This window comes from Somniosus microcephalus, chromosome 14 (genome assembly GCF_052327205.1).
Source record: "Somniosus microcephalus isolate GS21.2 chromosome 14, FLI_Smic_1.0, whole genome shotgun sequence".
NCBI lineage: Eukaryota > Metazoa > Chordata > Chondrichthyes > Squaliformes > Somniosidae > Somniosus > Somniosus microcephalus.
The window spans coordinates 50,077,700-50,095,120 of record NC_141000.1 but is presented as its reverse complement, the minus strand read 5'-3'; the positions used below and the strand labels follow the sequence as shown (position 1 = coordinate 50,095,120).

Genomic DNA, 17,421 nt, shown 5'->3' with positions numbered 1-17,421 from the left:
TCCTTTATTTAAGCTCAGTACGCTGGTTTGAGATCCAACTCTCTCATCCTCAAACTGAATTTGGAATTCAACCATATTATGGTCACTCATTCCAAGGGGATCCTTTACTAGGACATTTTTTATTAATCCTGTCTCATTACACAGGACCAGATCTAAGATTGCCTGCCCCCTGGTTGGTTCAGTTACATACTGCTCAAGGAACCCGTCCCTAATACACTCTATGAACTCTTCCTCAAGGCTGCCATGCCCAATTTGATTAGTCCAGTCAATATGAAAGTTAAAATCCCCCATGATTATAGCTGTTCCCTTATTACAAGCCCCAACTACTTCCTGATTTATACTCCGACCAACAGAGTTGCAACTGTTAGGAGACCTATAGACTACGCCCACTAGTGACATTTTCCCCTTATTATTCCTTATCTCCACCCAAACTATTTCACTATCCTGATCCTTTGACCCAATATCATTTCTGACTATTGCAGTGATTCCATCCTTGATTAACATAGCAACCCCACCTCCCTTTCCTTCCTGTCTGTCCTTCCTAATTGTCAAATACCCTTGTATGTTTAGTTCCCAGTCATGATTATCTTGCAGCCATGTTTCCGTAATGGCCACCAGATCATACCCATGTGTAGTTATTTGTACCGTCAACTTGTCAATTTTGTTACGAATGCTGCGTGCATTCAGATAAAGAACTTTCAAATATGTTTTCTGACAATTTATTCCTGCTTTTACCCCTTTTACTACTTTACCTTTATCATTATACATTCTGTCCCTTCCTGACACGCTCTGGTTTTTAATTCCCCCACTGCTACCTTGCTCTATTGCCGTCTCCGCTGTCATTTTTATTTTTCGCTCTCTTAAAACCTCCCCCCCACTAATTAGTTTAAAGCCCTCTCTACAGCCCTAGTTATTCGATTCGCCAGGACTCTAGTCCCAGCACTGGCCAAGTGAAGACTGTCCCAGTGGAAGAGCTCCCTCCTGTCCCAGTACTGATGCCAGTGTCCCAGGAAGCAAAACCCATTTCTCCCACACCAGTCTTTGAGCCACGCATTTAACTCTCTAATTTTATTTACCCTAGCCAAATTTGCACGTGGCTCAGGTAGTAATCCAGAGATTATTACCCTTGTGGTTCTGCTTTTTAATTTGGCCCCTAGCTGCTCAAACTCCCTCAGCAGAACCTCCTTCCTTGTCCTATCTATGTCGTTGGTACCAACATGGACCACGACAACTGGATCCTCCCCCTCCCACTCCAAGTTTCTCTCCAGCCCAGAGGAGATGTCCTTAACCCTGGCACCGGGCAGGCAACTCAGCCTTCGGGACTCTCGCTCTCGGCTGCAAAGAACTCTATCTATCCCCCTAATGATACTATCCCCTACCACTACAACATTTCTTTTATCTCCCCCCACTTGAATGGCCCCCGCACCACGGTGCTGTGGCCGGGTTGCTCATCCTCCCCGCAGTCCCCGTTCCCATCCTCACAGGGAGTGAGAGCCTCAAACCTGTTGGACAAGAGCAAGGGCTGCAGCTCCTCCAACACTACCTCCTGGATCCCCGTACCTGCCTCACTTCTAGTCACACCATCCTGACCCTGGCCACGGACTATATCTGAATTAATTAATCTAATTGGTGTGACTACCTCCTGATACACAGAGTCCAGGTAGCTCTCCCCCTCCCTGATGTGTCTCAGTGTTTGAAGCTCGGACTCCAGCTCTTCAACACGGAGCCGGAATTCCTTGAGCAGCCAACACTTACTGCAAATGTGATCACCGTGAGCATCAATGGTGTCCACCAGCTCCCACATATTGCAGCAGCAACACATCACCTGATCTCCCATTCTATGTAATTAATTAAATTTATTAATATTATTCTTAAATACCCTCTACCCCGATTCTAGATGATGAATATCGCACCTTAGAAACTATAAACCACAAAGTTTAAGCTTAAAAAAGAGAGAAATACTCACCAACCAATCATTTACCCGCTTTCTGGTGACGTCACACTTGGATTACTTTTTACCTCTCTCCTTCCCTCTGAGATCCGAGACTGGAGATTGGTACGCCTTACCTGGGTCTCTGGAGCCTTTATACAGCCGCTCAGCCCGCGATTCCCGCCGATTCTCACACTGAGGCCTTACCTGGGTCTCTGGAGCCTTTATACAGCCGCTGAGCCCGCGATTCCCGCCGATTCTCGCACTGAGGCCTTACCTGGGTCTCTGGAGCCTTTATACAGCCGCTCAGCCCGCCGATTCTCGCACTCGCATTACGTTAATAGACTGGAGAAACTGGGGTTGTTTTCCTTAGAGTAGCGAAGGTTGAGAGGAGATTTACTAGAGGTGTTCAAAATCATGAGGGGTCTAGACAGAGTAGATAGAGAGAAACTGTTCCCAGTGGCGGAAGGGTCGAGAACCAGAGGACACAGATTTAAGGTGATTGGCAGAAGAACCAAAGGAGACATGAGGAAAACTTTTTTACGCAGCGAGTGGTTAGGATCTGGAATTCACTGCCTGAAAGGGTGATGGAGGCAGACTCAATCGTGTCCTTCAAAAGGGAATTGGATATGTACTTGAAAGAAAAAAATTTGCAGGGCTACGAGGAAAGAGTGGGGGAGTGGGACTAGCTGAAGTGCTCTTGCAGAGAGCCGGCATGGGCTTGAGGGGCCAAATGGCCTTCTTCTGTGCTGTAACCATCCTATGATTCTATGAAATCAATGCACCTAATTTAAACAATGGTACTGAACTCTGTACCCAATCCTTCCCATCCTGTCTGGTTACAACTGACTATAATTCAATCTTTTAAAAATAGTACACATGAAATTTTAGCAAGTAAAGGGCTACCTACCCTTCAGATCACATACTTTCCATTCAGAGCTCATCTACACAGTCCACAGCCAGAATCTCAGAATAATGTCTGTGGCCAGTCCTTGAAGTCTATCAAAGCTAAACTCTGCATACCTCTCATCTACTGATACATGGGAATTGGACCATTGCAGAATATAAGATATTCAAATTAATCTTGTTATCTTTAAACACTAAAATCATTCCATTATCGATCAGGTGGCACCGCCCACTATGTTATGGAATATCGGCATTTTTGCTTCTCGTATAGAGCGTTGTAACATTTCTGTGGTAGATGTGCTTCCATAAACACTCTTAAAAGTAATGCACTAATCAACATGTTTCTATTTAAATATGTTTACACAAGTTTAAATAAGAACTGTCTTTTAACCTGTTATTTTCACAGTACCTGTTGACTTATTATGCATGTTCTAATGTTTATACTTACCATTCTACCCTCCACTTATAGTATGGGCTGAGTCGCAATCCTGTGCTACGCAACACTCTTCGTGCCCCACTATAATCGGATGGGAGAACAGTAAGTACAAAGCTAACCATACAATAAAGCCTGTCTATCAAAATCACTAGGATTTGGGATTAACTATATACTAGATTTTCAAATTTGTATTATTTTAACTCTGATGATAAACCAGTTAAAATTAATGGGCTATTGCCAGCATTCAAATAATTCCAAGAATGTCTTAGCAAGGTTGTATGTTGAAACATTAATACGTTGATGGGATTCACAATAGATGGACCACTATAATCAGATAGTCAGCCTGTACCAGTCATCTCTAAGAAAGGTTTTACTGCGTCTATTAAATATATGTTACAATAGTTCATTGAGATAAAAAGCAAATCCTTAATCATACCCTAAATTGTTGTAATATGAATTGCTTAGGAATCCGAAATGGCCAAATTCAAGGCAATTGGGCTTCGGATTTGCCTCTCTATTAGAAAAAAAATGTGTAATCATGTACTTGCACAATGCTATTTTCTATCATGCCAAAAATCTTTTTGCAGGCAACTCTGACCTGAGTTTCAAACCCCATACTCTATCTGTCACCAAGGCTGCTTATGTCTATCTCTGTAACATCTCCCATCTCTACCCTTACCTCACTTTCACTACCACTGAAACCTTACTCATACTTTTGTGACTCCAGGCTTAACTTCTTCAATGTCTTCCTACTGAGCTCCACCCCACATAAACCCCAACTCATCTAAAGCTACGGCATCAACATCCTGTATCACACTAAGTCTCACTCACCTATTACCACTGTCCCTGTTCCCCAACACATCAAGTTGAAAATTCTCATCCTCATTTATAACTGACTAATTTGATTGAATTTTTTGAGGGGGTGACTAGGTGTGTGGATGAGGGTAACGCAGTGGATGTGGTATACATGGATTTCAGTAAGGCCTTCGATAAAGTCCCGCACAGGAGACTGGTCAAGAAGGTAAGAGCCCATGGAATCCAGGGTGCCTTGGCACATTGGATACAAAACTGGCTTAGTGGCAGAAGGCAGAGGGTGATGGTCGAAGGTTGTTTTTGTGACTGGAAGCCTGTGGCCAGTGGGGTACCACAGGGATCGGTGCTGGGTCCCTTGCTGTTTGTGGTCTACATTAATGACTTGGATATGAATGTAAAGGGTATGATCAGTAAGTTCGCGGATGATACAAAAATTGGTAGGGTGGTAAATAGCGAGGAGGGTAGCCTCAGTCTGCAGGACGATATAGATGGGTTGGTCAGATGGGCGGAACAGTGGCAAATGGAATTTAACCCGGAAAAGTGCGAGGTGATGCACTTTGGGGGGACTAACAAGGCAAAGGAATACACAATGAATGGAAAGACCCTAGGCAAGACGGAGGGTCAGAGGGATCTGGGTGTGCAAGTACACAGATCCCTGAAGGCGGCGGAACAGGTGGATAAGGTGGTAAAAAAGGCATATGGGATACTTGCCTTCATTAGCCGAGGCATTGAATATAAGAGCAAGGAGGTTATGATGGAGCTGTATAAAACACTGGTTAGGCCACAGCTGGAATACTGTGTGCAGTTCTGGTCGCCACACTACAGGAAGGATGTGATCGCGTTAGAGAGGGTGCAGAGGAGGTTCACCAGGATGTTACCAGGGCTGGAGCGCTTCAGCTATGAAGAGAGACTGGGCAGATTGGGTTTGTTTTCCTTGGAGCAGAGGAGGCTGAGGGGGGACATGATTGAGGTGTACAAAATTATGAGGGGCATAGATAGGATGGATGCTGAGGAGCTTTTTCCCTTAGTAGAGGGGTCAATAACTAGGGGGCATAGATTCAAGGTAAAGGGCGGGAGGTTTAGAGGGGATTTGAGAAAGAACTTTTTCACCCAGAGGGTGGTTGGAGTCTGGAACTCACTGCCTGAAAGGGTTGTGGAGGCAGAAACCCTCACAACATTTAAGAAGCATTTGGATGTGCACTTGAAATGCCACTTGAATAGCATACAAGGCTACGGGCCAAATGCTGGAATATGGGATTAGATTAGACAGGGCTTGATGGCCGGCGCGGACACGATGGGCCGAAGGGCCTCTATCCGTGCTGTATTACTCTATGACTCTATAAGTTCCTCCATGGCCTCATCCCAAGCTACCTCTCCAAACTCCTCTAGTCCTATGTCCTGTGCAATGCCCTGTTACTCCACTACCATTGGTGAAGCCTTCAACTGTCTCAGCCTAATCTCTCAAAATCTTTTCCTAATCCCCATCTTTAAAAGCCTCTTCAAAACTATGCTTTCAGTAATTTCTCTTAGTTCTTACACCATTTCTCCTCTGTGAAATGTTCTGGGACATTTGCCACATTAAAGGCACTATGCCTACATGCAAGCTGTTAAGTTGTTGTTGTAGTTGTAAATTGTTCCTGCAGATGATCAATGAGAAAATCTCGGAGAGCATAAAGCTATGAACATGTCAATTTAGGTGTAGACATCTGTATATTTCTTGGGCTCACTTTTAAATGTTATGATAATATAAGTAATGCTGAGGCCGAATGATTTGTTGCTCATCCTTTACATTCTTGGGGATTACAAGGACCCTCCAATGAAGGCAAATTTGGCAAGGCTACACACACGGAACAATCCCTCGCTAGACAGGAGTGTGAATCTGAGAATCAGAATTCTGATGGGGGGGGGAGGGTGCGGGTAGATTTTCAACTTGCCATCTGGTTTTAAAACTCTTGGATTGCATTGAGAATCAGGATGGTTGATCTGCAACACCAGCGGCTAGTTGAAAATCTACCCCTTAGTGCCATAGCCCTATCTGAGACTCGTGCTCCCATCTAGTGAGGCTCTCCTCCAGGAGTGGAACCTCACAGAATCTGATCCTTAAAATATCCTTAAAACGTAAGTAAAGTCAAGGACAAGAAAAGACCATTTAGCCCATCAAAACTCGTCCTTGTAACTCCCCCATTTCAGCATCCAATTGTAGCTTAAACAGGACTTGCCTTGTTTTATCTTCTATATTGGAGATAGCACGAACTACAGATTCAATCAGCCTGTGGTACTCAAACTGGAGCTTCTTCTTGCTGTGGGCTTTCTCACTGATTACCACCCTACAAGGTGGTGTCAGAGGAGCAAAAGGAACCAGTGATGGATTCTGAAGGTGTTGCTAGGCACTGAAAGAATATAGAGCAAGAAGCCTAGGGTTGGACACTTTAGGGCTGAGCATGAAAGTTGCCTTGATTGAGAACCCAAATTGTGGTTGAGAATAAACAGTGGGGAGATTCAGCACAGAACCCTCAAGATGAAATATACATGTCAAAGTACTGAGAGATTTTGAGGGTCACTAAAACTGCACTGCAGGCCCAATGAGTAGAGATAGCAGGTTTCTAGTGAACAGGGACTGCAGAAAGGCCTAGTTCAACACTGAAGAACAGACATAGGTGAAGCAAAATTATCATCAGATGGGGGAAAATAAGACACCAGAGTCCTATAGAGCAGAGCTACAGGAGGGGCCAAGAGTCACAGGACTGAAGACATGGGAAACATAACTAGTCATGGCAGGAAGGTTTAGCTGTGCACTGTAAATGAGGCACAGCGATGTAAGTGTGTTTTGCAGAGATGTCACAACCTGAAGAACTAGAGAGCTTGAAAACTAACACAGATGGCACAGGCATGAAGAGCAGAGATACGTGAGGATTAGTTGTGGTGGCACAGGTTGAACAACAGAGAAGCACAACGATTAGCAGAGATGGCATGTGACTGAAGAACAGAAATGCATGAGGATTAACAGATGGTACAGGACTGAAATGTATAGAAACATGAAGATTAGTAGAGATGGTCCAGGTCTGAACAACAGAGAAACATGAGGATTAGCAGAGATGGCCCAGGTCTGAACAACAGAGAAACATGAGGATTAGCAGAGATGGCCCAGGTCTGAACAACAGAGAAACATGAGGATTAGCAGAGATGATACCGGAGTTGGAAGGAGAATGGCACAGGCCTGATGAGCAGAGGAGCACAAGGATTAGTAGTGATGCAACAGAACTGAGTAGGAGGGACATTGGTGGATTTAAGGAGAAATAACACAGGATATGAGGAGCAGAGATGCAAGAGTATTGAGCAAAGATCCCAAAGGATTAAATAGAGGTGCTGCTTACTGTATTTTTGCTTGTGATTTCACTATTTTATTTATGGTTATGGATTTCTGGAAAAGTAGGAATGCAATGTGAATGTGTGAACCCTTGCTTCTTCAAGAATCACAATCTGACCTCACTTCATATATATTATAATATATCTTGCACCCATGTACACACCCATTAGGGAGACATGTGCCACTCCAGCCACAATGCCTCCATATTCTTATCAGACTCTTCCTTTGGCTCCTGCTTTTCTCTGTATTTGTGGTGTTTTTTTCCCCTGTGTATTTTCTTGTATATTCACACAGATCCACTGGGTTTCCACGTCATTTACAAACCTTCAAGAAATTACAAGCCAGGTGCACGAGCACTTATTCTGTTCGCCCCCATTACTTTGCGACAGCAGCTAAGGATGTGTCTGAGTGCGTTCCTGGGCTATACCAAGAATCCCACCATATGCATCTCTGACAGGCCCAGCTGAGGGCAAGCATAGGTTTTATTCTGTGCCGAATGAAGGACCTGCAGTACTGAAGAGTCCAATAGTAATCAATTACCATTCCACTCTGGGCCAGGAGTTGCAAGAAAAATAGACCTATTCAGTCCGACCCAGGCTCTGGGTGTCCCTCTCGGACCAGCAGGTGGTGCTCTGAGATGCCAATGTCTCCACGGGGCGAGCCCTCCTGCTATGCTGCTACATGCGCAGGCACTCAATCCTATTACTTACGTGTCTCATTCTCCAGAATTGCCAGTTCAAAGTGGTGGGCATAAATTGTGCCCCACTGCATGTCTGATGATGCAATGGCACCGCGGAATTGGTGCCTTGATATATTTATAATGCACAGAGCTAGTTTCAGATTCACCGCTTTGAAACATATCACGTTTAAAATGAATTCTAGAAGTTCACATCGTTTAGTACATCATTGTAATCTGTGCTCATTTCAGTTCAAACTCCTTGATCTCCTTTCTTTCCAAAATGTGTTTTTTTTTCTGAAAATTAAACTAATTGCCATCTGTCTCCCGAAGCCCCTATTTACAAGGCGCTTCTGAACAGAGGCCAAAAACTTCTCAACAGAGATGAAGGGTAAATCAAAGATTCAGTCCACTCTGGCACACTTTCCAGTTTTCACAATGCCCCAAGGTGGATTGTCGCCTGCTCTTTTGACTAGGGTGTGGAGACCTGTGACGGAGACAAACTAGAAGGAAAACATTGGAAAAAAGTAAACTAATACAGTGATTTGTTTTTTAAACAATTTTGCTGCTTTTACTTGTAATTAAATGTGATTAGCTCACTTTGAAATGCTCTGTAATAATTACAATGTAAACCAGTGGCATCTGGTGACAGAAAAGTCACCACTACGCTAAATGTCTCTTTGTTTTGACACAATCCAAATTCTGAATATTATTTAATATAGGGCTTCATTTCTAATTTACTTTGTTCGTAGATTGGCCCAGAAATTCGGGTCTCCACGGGTGAGTACGCACGGGGTACTCACCCATAGGCCCGATGGAAGTGCCGGTTTCCTGCATGCACTGCGTATGCGCGGGAAACCGGCATTTCCGTTCCTCTGAACGAAGAGGTTCAGAGGTCGAATGCGTGCGCGGGGGAGGCTGCGCGCATCAAACTTAGGATTTTTTTTACACGTTTCTCCGGGAACGTAAGCCTGCAGAATTTAGAAATGTAAAAAGCAGGCGTAAGGCCTGCTTTTTACAAGGTAAGTGGTGAATTAATTAAAATTAAAACATTTTTTCCACAGGTTTATTATTTTTAAATACTTTAAAGCAAGGTAAGTTTATTTTTAGCCCCATTAGAATATAAAATTATTTTTTTCAAAAATTTAAATTATTGTTTAAAAGTCATTTCATGTAATTTATAGTTTATTTAAAAAGTTTGATTTTTAAAAAAAAATTATTTGAAGGTTTAGTGCTATTTTGGGGCTGTAGTATTTATAAGTCTTGACAGCACTTCTTGTCAGACTTATGAATGGAGCATTCCCTGCTCCGATTGGCTGCCCATGGACCACATGATCCCAGGGGCTGCATCGAACTAACTGCGCCCCTGGGAAACGCAAGCACTGCGCGCCGGCAGCTGGACCAGGTCCCGGATCGGAATTCCACAGGGCCCTACAGCTCAATGGCTGGCGTGCAAGGTAAGTGCAGATCGGGGGCTTGCACCCGCGGGAAGCCCCCGACCCGAATTTCTGGGCCATTATGAATCCCCACCAGCATACATAATTTTTTTTCCTGTGACAGTATTTTTTTGTTGTTTCCAGGGTGTGCAGGGGGTTAAAATAAGAAAGACTTGCATTTATATAGCGCCTCTTACAACCTCAGGATGCCCCAAAGCGCTTTACAGCCAATGAAGTGTGGTCACTTTTGTAATGCAGGAAAAATGACAGCCAATTTGCGCACAGCAAGGTCCCACAAACAGCAATAAGATATTGACCAGATAATCTGTTGGTTGATGGAGAAATATTGTCCAAGACACTGAGGAAAACTCTCCTGCTCGTCTTTGAAACCTACCTCTTTGACTAAGCTTTAAGTCATCTGTGCTAATATCTGTACTAACATCTCCTTATGTGGCTCAGTGTCAAATTTTGTTTGATAATGCTCCAGTGAAGCAGTTTGGGGTGTTTTATGATGTTATAGGCACTATATAAATGCAAGTTGTTGAATAGTGCCATAGGGTCTTTTATAACCACCTAAGAGAGCAGATGGGGCCTTGGTTTAGCATCTCATCCAAAAGACGGCACCTCCGACACCTCAGCACTGCACTGAAGTGTCAGCCTGGATTATGCTCTCAAGTCTCTGGAGTGGGACTTGAACCCAGAACCTTTGATTCAGAGACGAGAGCGGTATCACTGAACCACAGCATTCACCAGAGCCACACTGCACACGCACCTCTCGCCATTTAAACAGGTGCATTTTGGGCAGCGTGTGAGGACCTCGCCCCATGGAAACATTGACATTCAAAAGTCGTGGTCTCATGATGTCATTCAGACCCGGACTACATTTTAACCAGGAGCAGTGAGGGAGGGGCCTGGTGCTGAGCTTGCTAGGGAAACCGGAAAAGGGCCGAAAAGGCAAAATTATTTATTTTTTAATGGTTTCTTTGGAGCCCAAGAGGAGCAGGAGTCTTTTCAAGCCTTGCGCCTTCTCTGCACCAGGCTTCCCGCTACTGCCCGCCTGAGACTCTGCCCATAGAAACATAGAAACATAGAAGATAGGAGCAGGAGTAGGCCATTCGGCCCCTCTAGCCTGCTCCGGCATTCAATGTAATCATGGCTGATCATCCAAGTTCAGTACCCGGTCCCTGCTTTCTCCCCATACCCCTTGATCCCTTTAGCCTTAAGAAATATATCCAACTCCTTCTTGAATATATTTAATGAATTGGCCTCTACTGCCTTCTGTGGTAGAGAATTCCACAGGTTCACCACTCTCTGGGTGAAGAAATTCCTCCTCATTTCTGTCCTAAAAGGCCTACCCCTTATCCTTAGACTGTGACCCCTGATTCTGGATTCCCCGACCATCGGGAACATCCTCCCTGCATCTAGTCTGTCCAGTCCTGCCAGAATTTTATAAGTTTCAATGAGATCCCCTCTCATTCTTCTAAACTCCAGCGAGTACAAGCCCAATCGACCCAATCTCTCCTCATACATCATTCCTGCCATCCCAGGTATCAGCCTGGTGAATCTTCGCTGAACTCCTTCCATGGCAAGAATATCCTTCCTCAAATAAGGCGACCAAAACTGCACACAATACTCAAGATGTGGTCTCACCAAGGCCCTGTACAACTGCAGCAAGACATCCTTGTTCTTGTACTCAAACCCTCTTGCTATGAAGGCCAACATACCATTTGCCTTCTTAACCGCCTGCTGCACCTGCATGCTTACCTTCAGCGACTGGTGCACAAGGACACCCAGGTCTCGTTGCACTTCCCTTTCTCTCAATCTATTGCCATTCAGATAATAATCTGCCTTCCTGTTTTTGACACCAACATGGATAACCTCACATTTATCCACGTTATATTGCATCTGCCATGCTTCTGCCCAATCACCCAACCTGTCCAAATCATCCTGTAGTTTCTCGGCATCCTCCTCACAGCACACATGCCCACCCAGCTTTGTGTCGTCTGCAAATTTGGAGATATTACATCTAGCTCCCTTATCTAGATCATTAATATATATTGTGAATAGCTGGGGTCCAAGGACCGATCCCTGCGGTACCCCACTAGTCACTGCCTGCCACTCGGAAAAAGACCCGTTTATTCCAACTCTTTGCTTTCTATCTGCCAACCAGTTCTCTATCCAAGTCAATACCTTGCCCCCAATCCCATGTGCCTTAACTTTACACGCTATTCTCTTATGTGGGACCTTATCGAAAGCCTTCTGAAAGTCCAAATACACCACATCCACTGGTTCTCCCTTATCTATTTTACTAGTTACATCCTCAAAAAATTCCAGTAGATTAGTCAAGCACAATTTACCTTTTGTAAATCCATGTTGACTTTGTCCGATCCTGTCACTGTTTACCAAGTGCTCTGCTATTACATCTTTTATAATGGACTCTAACATTTTCCCCACTACCGATGTCAGGCTTACCGGTCTGTAATTCCCCATTTTATCTCTACCACCTTTTTTGAATAGTAGGGTAACATTAGCTACCCTCCAATCCATGGGTACTTTTCCAGATTCCATCGAATGTTGGAAGATGATCAGCAATGCATCTACTATTTCTAGGGCCATTTCCTTAAGTACCCTAGGATGTAGATTATCAGGCCCTGGGGAGTTATCGGCCTTCAATCCCATCAATTTCCCTAACACCATTTCCCTACAAATACTGATTTCTTTCAGTTCCTCTCTTTCATCAGACCCTATGTTCCCCGACATTTCCGGGAGGTTATTTGTGTCCTCCGTTGTGAAGACAGAACCAAAATATGTATTTAATTGGTCTGCCATTTCTTTGTTCCCCATTATAAATTCCCCTGATTCTGACTGCAAGGGATCTGTGCTTGACTTCACCAATCTTTTTCTCTTCACATATCTATAAAAGCTTTTACAGTCAGTTTTTATGTTCCCTGCAAGCTTACTCTCATATTCTATTTTCCCTTTCTTAATTAATCCCTTTGTCCTCCTTTGCTGAATCCTAAACTGCTCACAATCCTCTGGATTACTGCTTTTTTTGGCCAATTTATATGTCCTCTCCTTGGATCTTATGCTACCCCTAATTTCCCTCGTTAGCCACAGTTGAGTCACCTTTTTTGTTTTATTTTTATGCCAAACTTGGATGAACAAATTCTGTTGTTCATCCATGCGGTCTTTGAATGTTTGCCATTGCCTATCCACCGTTAACCCTTTGAGTGACATTCCCCAATCAATCCTACCCAATTCGTGCCTCAGACCATCGTAGTTTCCTTTATTTAAATTCAGGACCCTAGTATCTGTGTCAACTACTTCATTCTCCATCTTCACCTAACTTGCCAGGCCCTCATCTGCAGCCTCTTGCCACACTCGCCTGATTCCCATTTGTCAGCCTGACATCATTGTCTCCAGGTTCCGAGTGGGAGTCGGGCCTGGTCTATTTAAATGAAGCCTGGGAGTTAAAACAGCCCAAGCCTCATGCTGGTGAGCCGGGAAAGGTGGCAGGGGCGGGGGGGGTGGCAGCCTGACACTCACTCCTGCCGGCCCCACCTTCGCTGATTGCTCTTAGTTAAAATCAGGGTGATTAACAGCGCTGCTTGATATTTTTTCAGGTAGTGGCAGGAACTTAGTGATGCTTAAATTAGGGGATCAACAGGTGGCTTACGTCCATGATAGAAAAATCATACAATGACTCTGGTGGAGTGGGTTTGTTGGGTTGAATGGTCTTTTCTTGGGAAGCTTTTCTAAAGTAAATTCAACAAAAATGCAATGCTAAAGTAGATTGTTAGTCAGAAAAGTGGTGGTTGTAATGGGGGTAGATTTTTAATTTCACCGGCAGGCAGGAAATTGGCGGGAGTGGATCAGCCACCTGTTATAGATGGCGCCTGATTTCCCTTTCCGCTGAGTTCAATAGAGAGGGAAATCGGGCCGTGCATATAATGGGCGACAATCCGCACCCACCGTTTTTCTGCCCAATGGTGAAAGGTAAATTTACCCCCCCCACCCCGTGTTTCATTAATTGATATAAATTGTCATATTAAGATTTGCTAACTCCTGAAATGATCAATGGTAAGTGCATTTACATCTGTGCTCACTGATCTGAAAACTACTGTAATTGTTTTTTTTATCAAATCATGTGCGCACATTTAAATCAATAAAAAATTGATTCAGCAACAGGAGTGTGGGAGGAGTCACACAAACAAAAATTATGCGATGAAGTGAGCATTGAACTCATTCTGATGTATTCTTGGTTCTAATTCACATGCCACTCTCCTCTGGAGGTAATTCCATTCCATTCTTGTGAATTAGAACCAGTAGGGATGAAGAATATTTCCTCTGGCCAGTATTTTGTAGAAAAACTATAAATGCATCCTTTTTGAACACATTTCAAATTTTACAACCGATACCAAGTAGAAGAAATCTTCCGTCATTTCTTTACAGCGTTGCTATGCGTAGTGGCTGGAGCAAATCGTCCCCAGTGAAAAATATGATCATGGGTATAGTGCCATGCATGTTATTACAATGTCAGCCAATTTATATGAGTAAGGATTCCTACCACTTGTAAAATGAGCTGTCCTACTTTACTTTCAGCATATGTTGAAGATGTGGCACGATGCATTGATCAAAGCAAAAGACTAATTATCGTTCTGACCCCGAACTATGTCATAAGGCGGGGCTGGAATATCTTTGAACTGGAAACCAGACTGCGCAACATGTTAGTCACGGGTGAAATAAAAGTGATACTTATCGAATGCAGTGAACTTCGAGGAATTATAAACTATCAGGAGATTGAGGCGCTCAAACACACGATCAAGCTTCTTACGGTTATCAAGTGGAATGGACCTAAATGCAACAAACTGGATTCCAAATTTTGGAAACGTTTACAGTATGAGATGCCCTTTAAGAGGATAGAGCCGATCTCTAATGAGCAGGTTTTGGATGCTAGCGAGCAGGGCCCATTTGGGGAACTGCAGACAGTGTCTGCCATCTCCATGGCAGCAGCGACCTCCACCGCTCTGGCCACCGCCCATCCGGACCTACGCTCTACCTTTCACAACACCTACCACACGCAGATGCGGCACAAGCATTACTATCGGAGCTACGAGTACGATGTACCTCCTACTAGTGGCGTCATGCCCTTTACCTCATTGGGTAATCAACACACATACTGCAACATCCCCATGACACTTATTAACGGGCAGAGGCCCCACAATAAAATAAACAAGGAGCAAACTCCAGATGAGGTTCACACAAACAGTGCAGTACTACCACTTCTGCCAAGGGAGACCAGTGTGTCCAGTGTCATTTGGTAACAACTAGTGGGGTAGTTTGACCCCCTTCAGGTTACACAGTCTGGTGCCTGGGACCATGGCCTTGACTGCTGCTGTTATACAAAAAGAAATATGAAAACACAGGGTCTTGTAGATAAATAATTTGTTTGTAACATCAGAGTCTTCCTGTTCTATTCTTGCCTGTCACTACTACATTTATGATTGTTTTCTATGTTCTATGTTATTAGAACTGATATCAGAATTTTTAAAGGGACTGGCAAGCATATCCATGTCACATAGAGAAAGAAAAAAAAGACATGCATTTTTCATGATTAATGTAGATGGAAATGGCTTGGTTTTGATATTTTATTGAGATGCTTTTGCAAGGTTGTATGATAAAATGTGTGAGGATTTTTTCCATTTTCCATTTCAGATAAAGGATAATTATATAAAGCCACAGTCAGTTTTCTGAAATGTGATTTATTGAGGGCGTGTGCGTTATTACATTACATATTAAGTCGTAGGCATTATATATCAGAGACACTGAACTCTAAAGTGTATATTGTAGGTGATGTTTCCACATCAGTATCATATCTGGTCAGTCTGAGGTACCCTTCAAATTCAGATATTCACTGAAAGAACTTTCTGATTATTATTGCTGACGACAAACTATTAAGTAGAAGTTTATGAGGCGAAGTAGATATAGTCCTAGCACAAACCATTGGCGGTCACAAGATAATCATACTTTTCTTAATTAATAATAAATCCCCATTATACTTTCAGATATCTATCATGACTAATGTAAAAAAAAGACACCTGCTGGCAAAATAGGCTCATAATTATGACTAACAGAGAAGACCCAATATTACTGTTCAGGTGTCTTAAGAAAATGATGCCCTTGTACAATGATAAATTAGTCTTCCACATATTTGAGAATATTGTGCAGAGATCTTGCACTTTTCACAGGAAAATGCACTTGATGAGAGATTTTTAACTTAACTTTGACGTCAGTGCACAATGCCCAGAGTAATGATAAAAAAAGCATAGTTATACTTTTTTTTTGCTTAACTGCTCTGTCTAAAGATGGTTAGGGCCATTTCTACCTCTACAATAATAAATGGTATTGCAGAAGAAAAAAAATCTTGAGTTTTCTTTTGTGTTTTGGCTGCAACTGAAAACATTGGTTTTCAAATAGTCAGATCACACCGAGCATATGGGCAGCATGTTTCTTACTTTTTATTATGTTTGCACACTTCCGAATATTTTATTGTCGTTAGTTTTTTTGTTATTTACTTGTGGGTCAGTGTAATAGTGGTGTTTAATGCCTCAATTCACTATATACATCACAGTTTGTTATATAGGGACCACAAACAACATCGCGCTTGCTTGTCCATGTTTTAAAATTAAAACTTTTTTTTTTTCAAATGCTGTTGTCAACTTCATTCATTCCCCATAGTGGTAACTTCAGATATATCTCTGCCCACAGGATTAAGTCACTGATGTCAGATTAGATCATTTTAAATCGTTTCATGAAGCTTATTCTCGCTTTCATTTCTCGTCAAAAGAAACAATGTATTCTGTCACCACTCCGCTTTACTTCATTCTGTTTATTATGTCTTTACAAGCCTAAATACCAAAAAGCATGGTAGTCTCCTCTAGCAGCATGCTTTCCTTATAAACACATGGTAGTCTATGTTTTTCACAGAAGCAGCATGCTTTCCTTATTATAGACAATCAGTAGCTCTTAATAATTCTTCCACTGCCATCAAGTTGTTAATTAGGCATAGGGTGACCAGCAAGGTAGCCGACAATGATATTTGTAACAAATAGGCTTCCTATTTGGAGAAAGGAATGCAAATACACATACTGTACAATCCAGAAGGTTCCACAGGTGAAAGAGACAGCATTCTTCATTCTACTTTAGGATTTTAAAACATCAAATTGAAGACACGACATTCATTTAGCATAACTAATTTGCCACAAAGGCTGATGTATTTAAAACATAAAGCCACACATACGGCATTGTTTTCAATTGTATTTTATTCCCCCCCCATTTTTATTTTCCTTCATTAATATCCCTCACATTCATGCAACCTCTGAAGATTAAAGGAATGCCTTTTCTCCACAGTTCCTGATATTTCTGCTTGTTGGTGGCAGAAGTGTGTGAGACACCCTCAGCATGCCAAGCACCAACTAATAAAACTCATCACACATATTGGCTGATTAGTTATAGGTGGCGACCTTTGGCCACTGAGGTGCCAGATAAATGGTTTTCCTGCAGAACATGTGAACAACACGTGAAAATATTCAACTGAGGAGGGCTAATTTCAGTGAGTTGAAAAGGGATCTGGCCCAGGTGGATTGGAATCAAAGATTGGCAGGTAAAACAGTAAATGAGCAATGGGAGGCCTTCAAAGAGGAGTTAGTTCGGGTACAGTCTAGAAACATTCCCAGAAGGGGAAATAGAGGCATAGAATACAAAAGCAAGGAAGTTATGCTAAACCTTTATAAATCACTGGTTACACCCTAGCTGGAGTATTTTGGCCAATTCTGGGCACCACACTTTAGGAAGGAT

The 17,421-nt window shown here is 42.9% G+C and overlaps 1 protein-coding gene across 1 annotated transcript in view; it reads left to right on the top strand.

Annotated features, from left to right (window-relative positions):
* Nucleotides 1–15,303, top strand: part of LOC147107487 (interleukin-1 receptor accessory protein-like 1) — a 1,486,384-nt gene extending 1,471,081 nt beyond the window's left edge. Inside the window, exons 10-11 of the mRNA XM_086006559.1 lie at nucleotides 3,306–3,374; nucleotides 14,167–15,303. Of these exons, the coding sequence (XP_085862685.1) occupies nucleotides 3,306–3,374; nucleotides 14,167–14,888 (791 nt within the window). The 3' untranslated portion in view covers nucleotides 14,889–15,303. The remainder of the gene's footprint in view (nucleotides 1–3,305; nucleotides 3,375–14,166) is intronic.
* The last annotated feature ends 2,118 nt before the right edge of the window (nucleotides 15,304–17,421 follow it).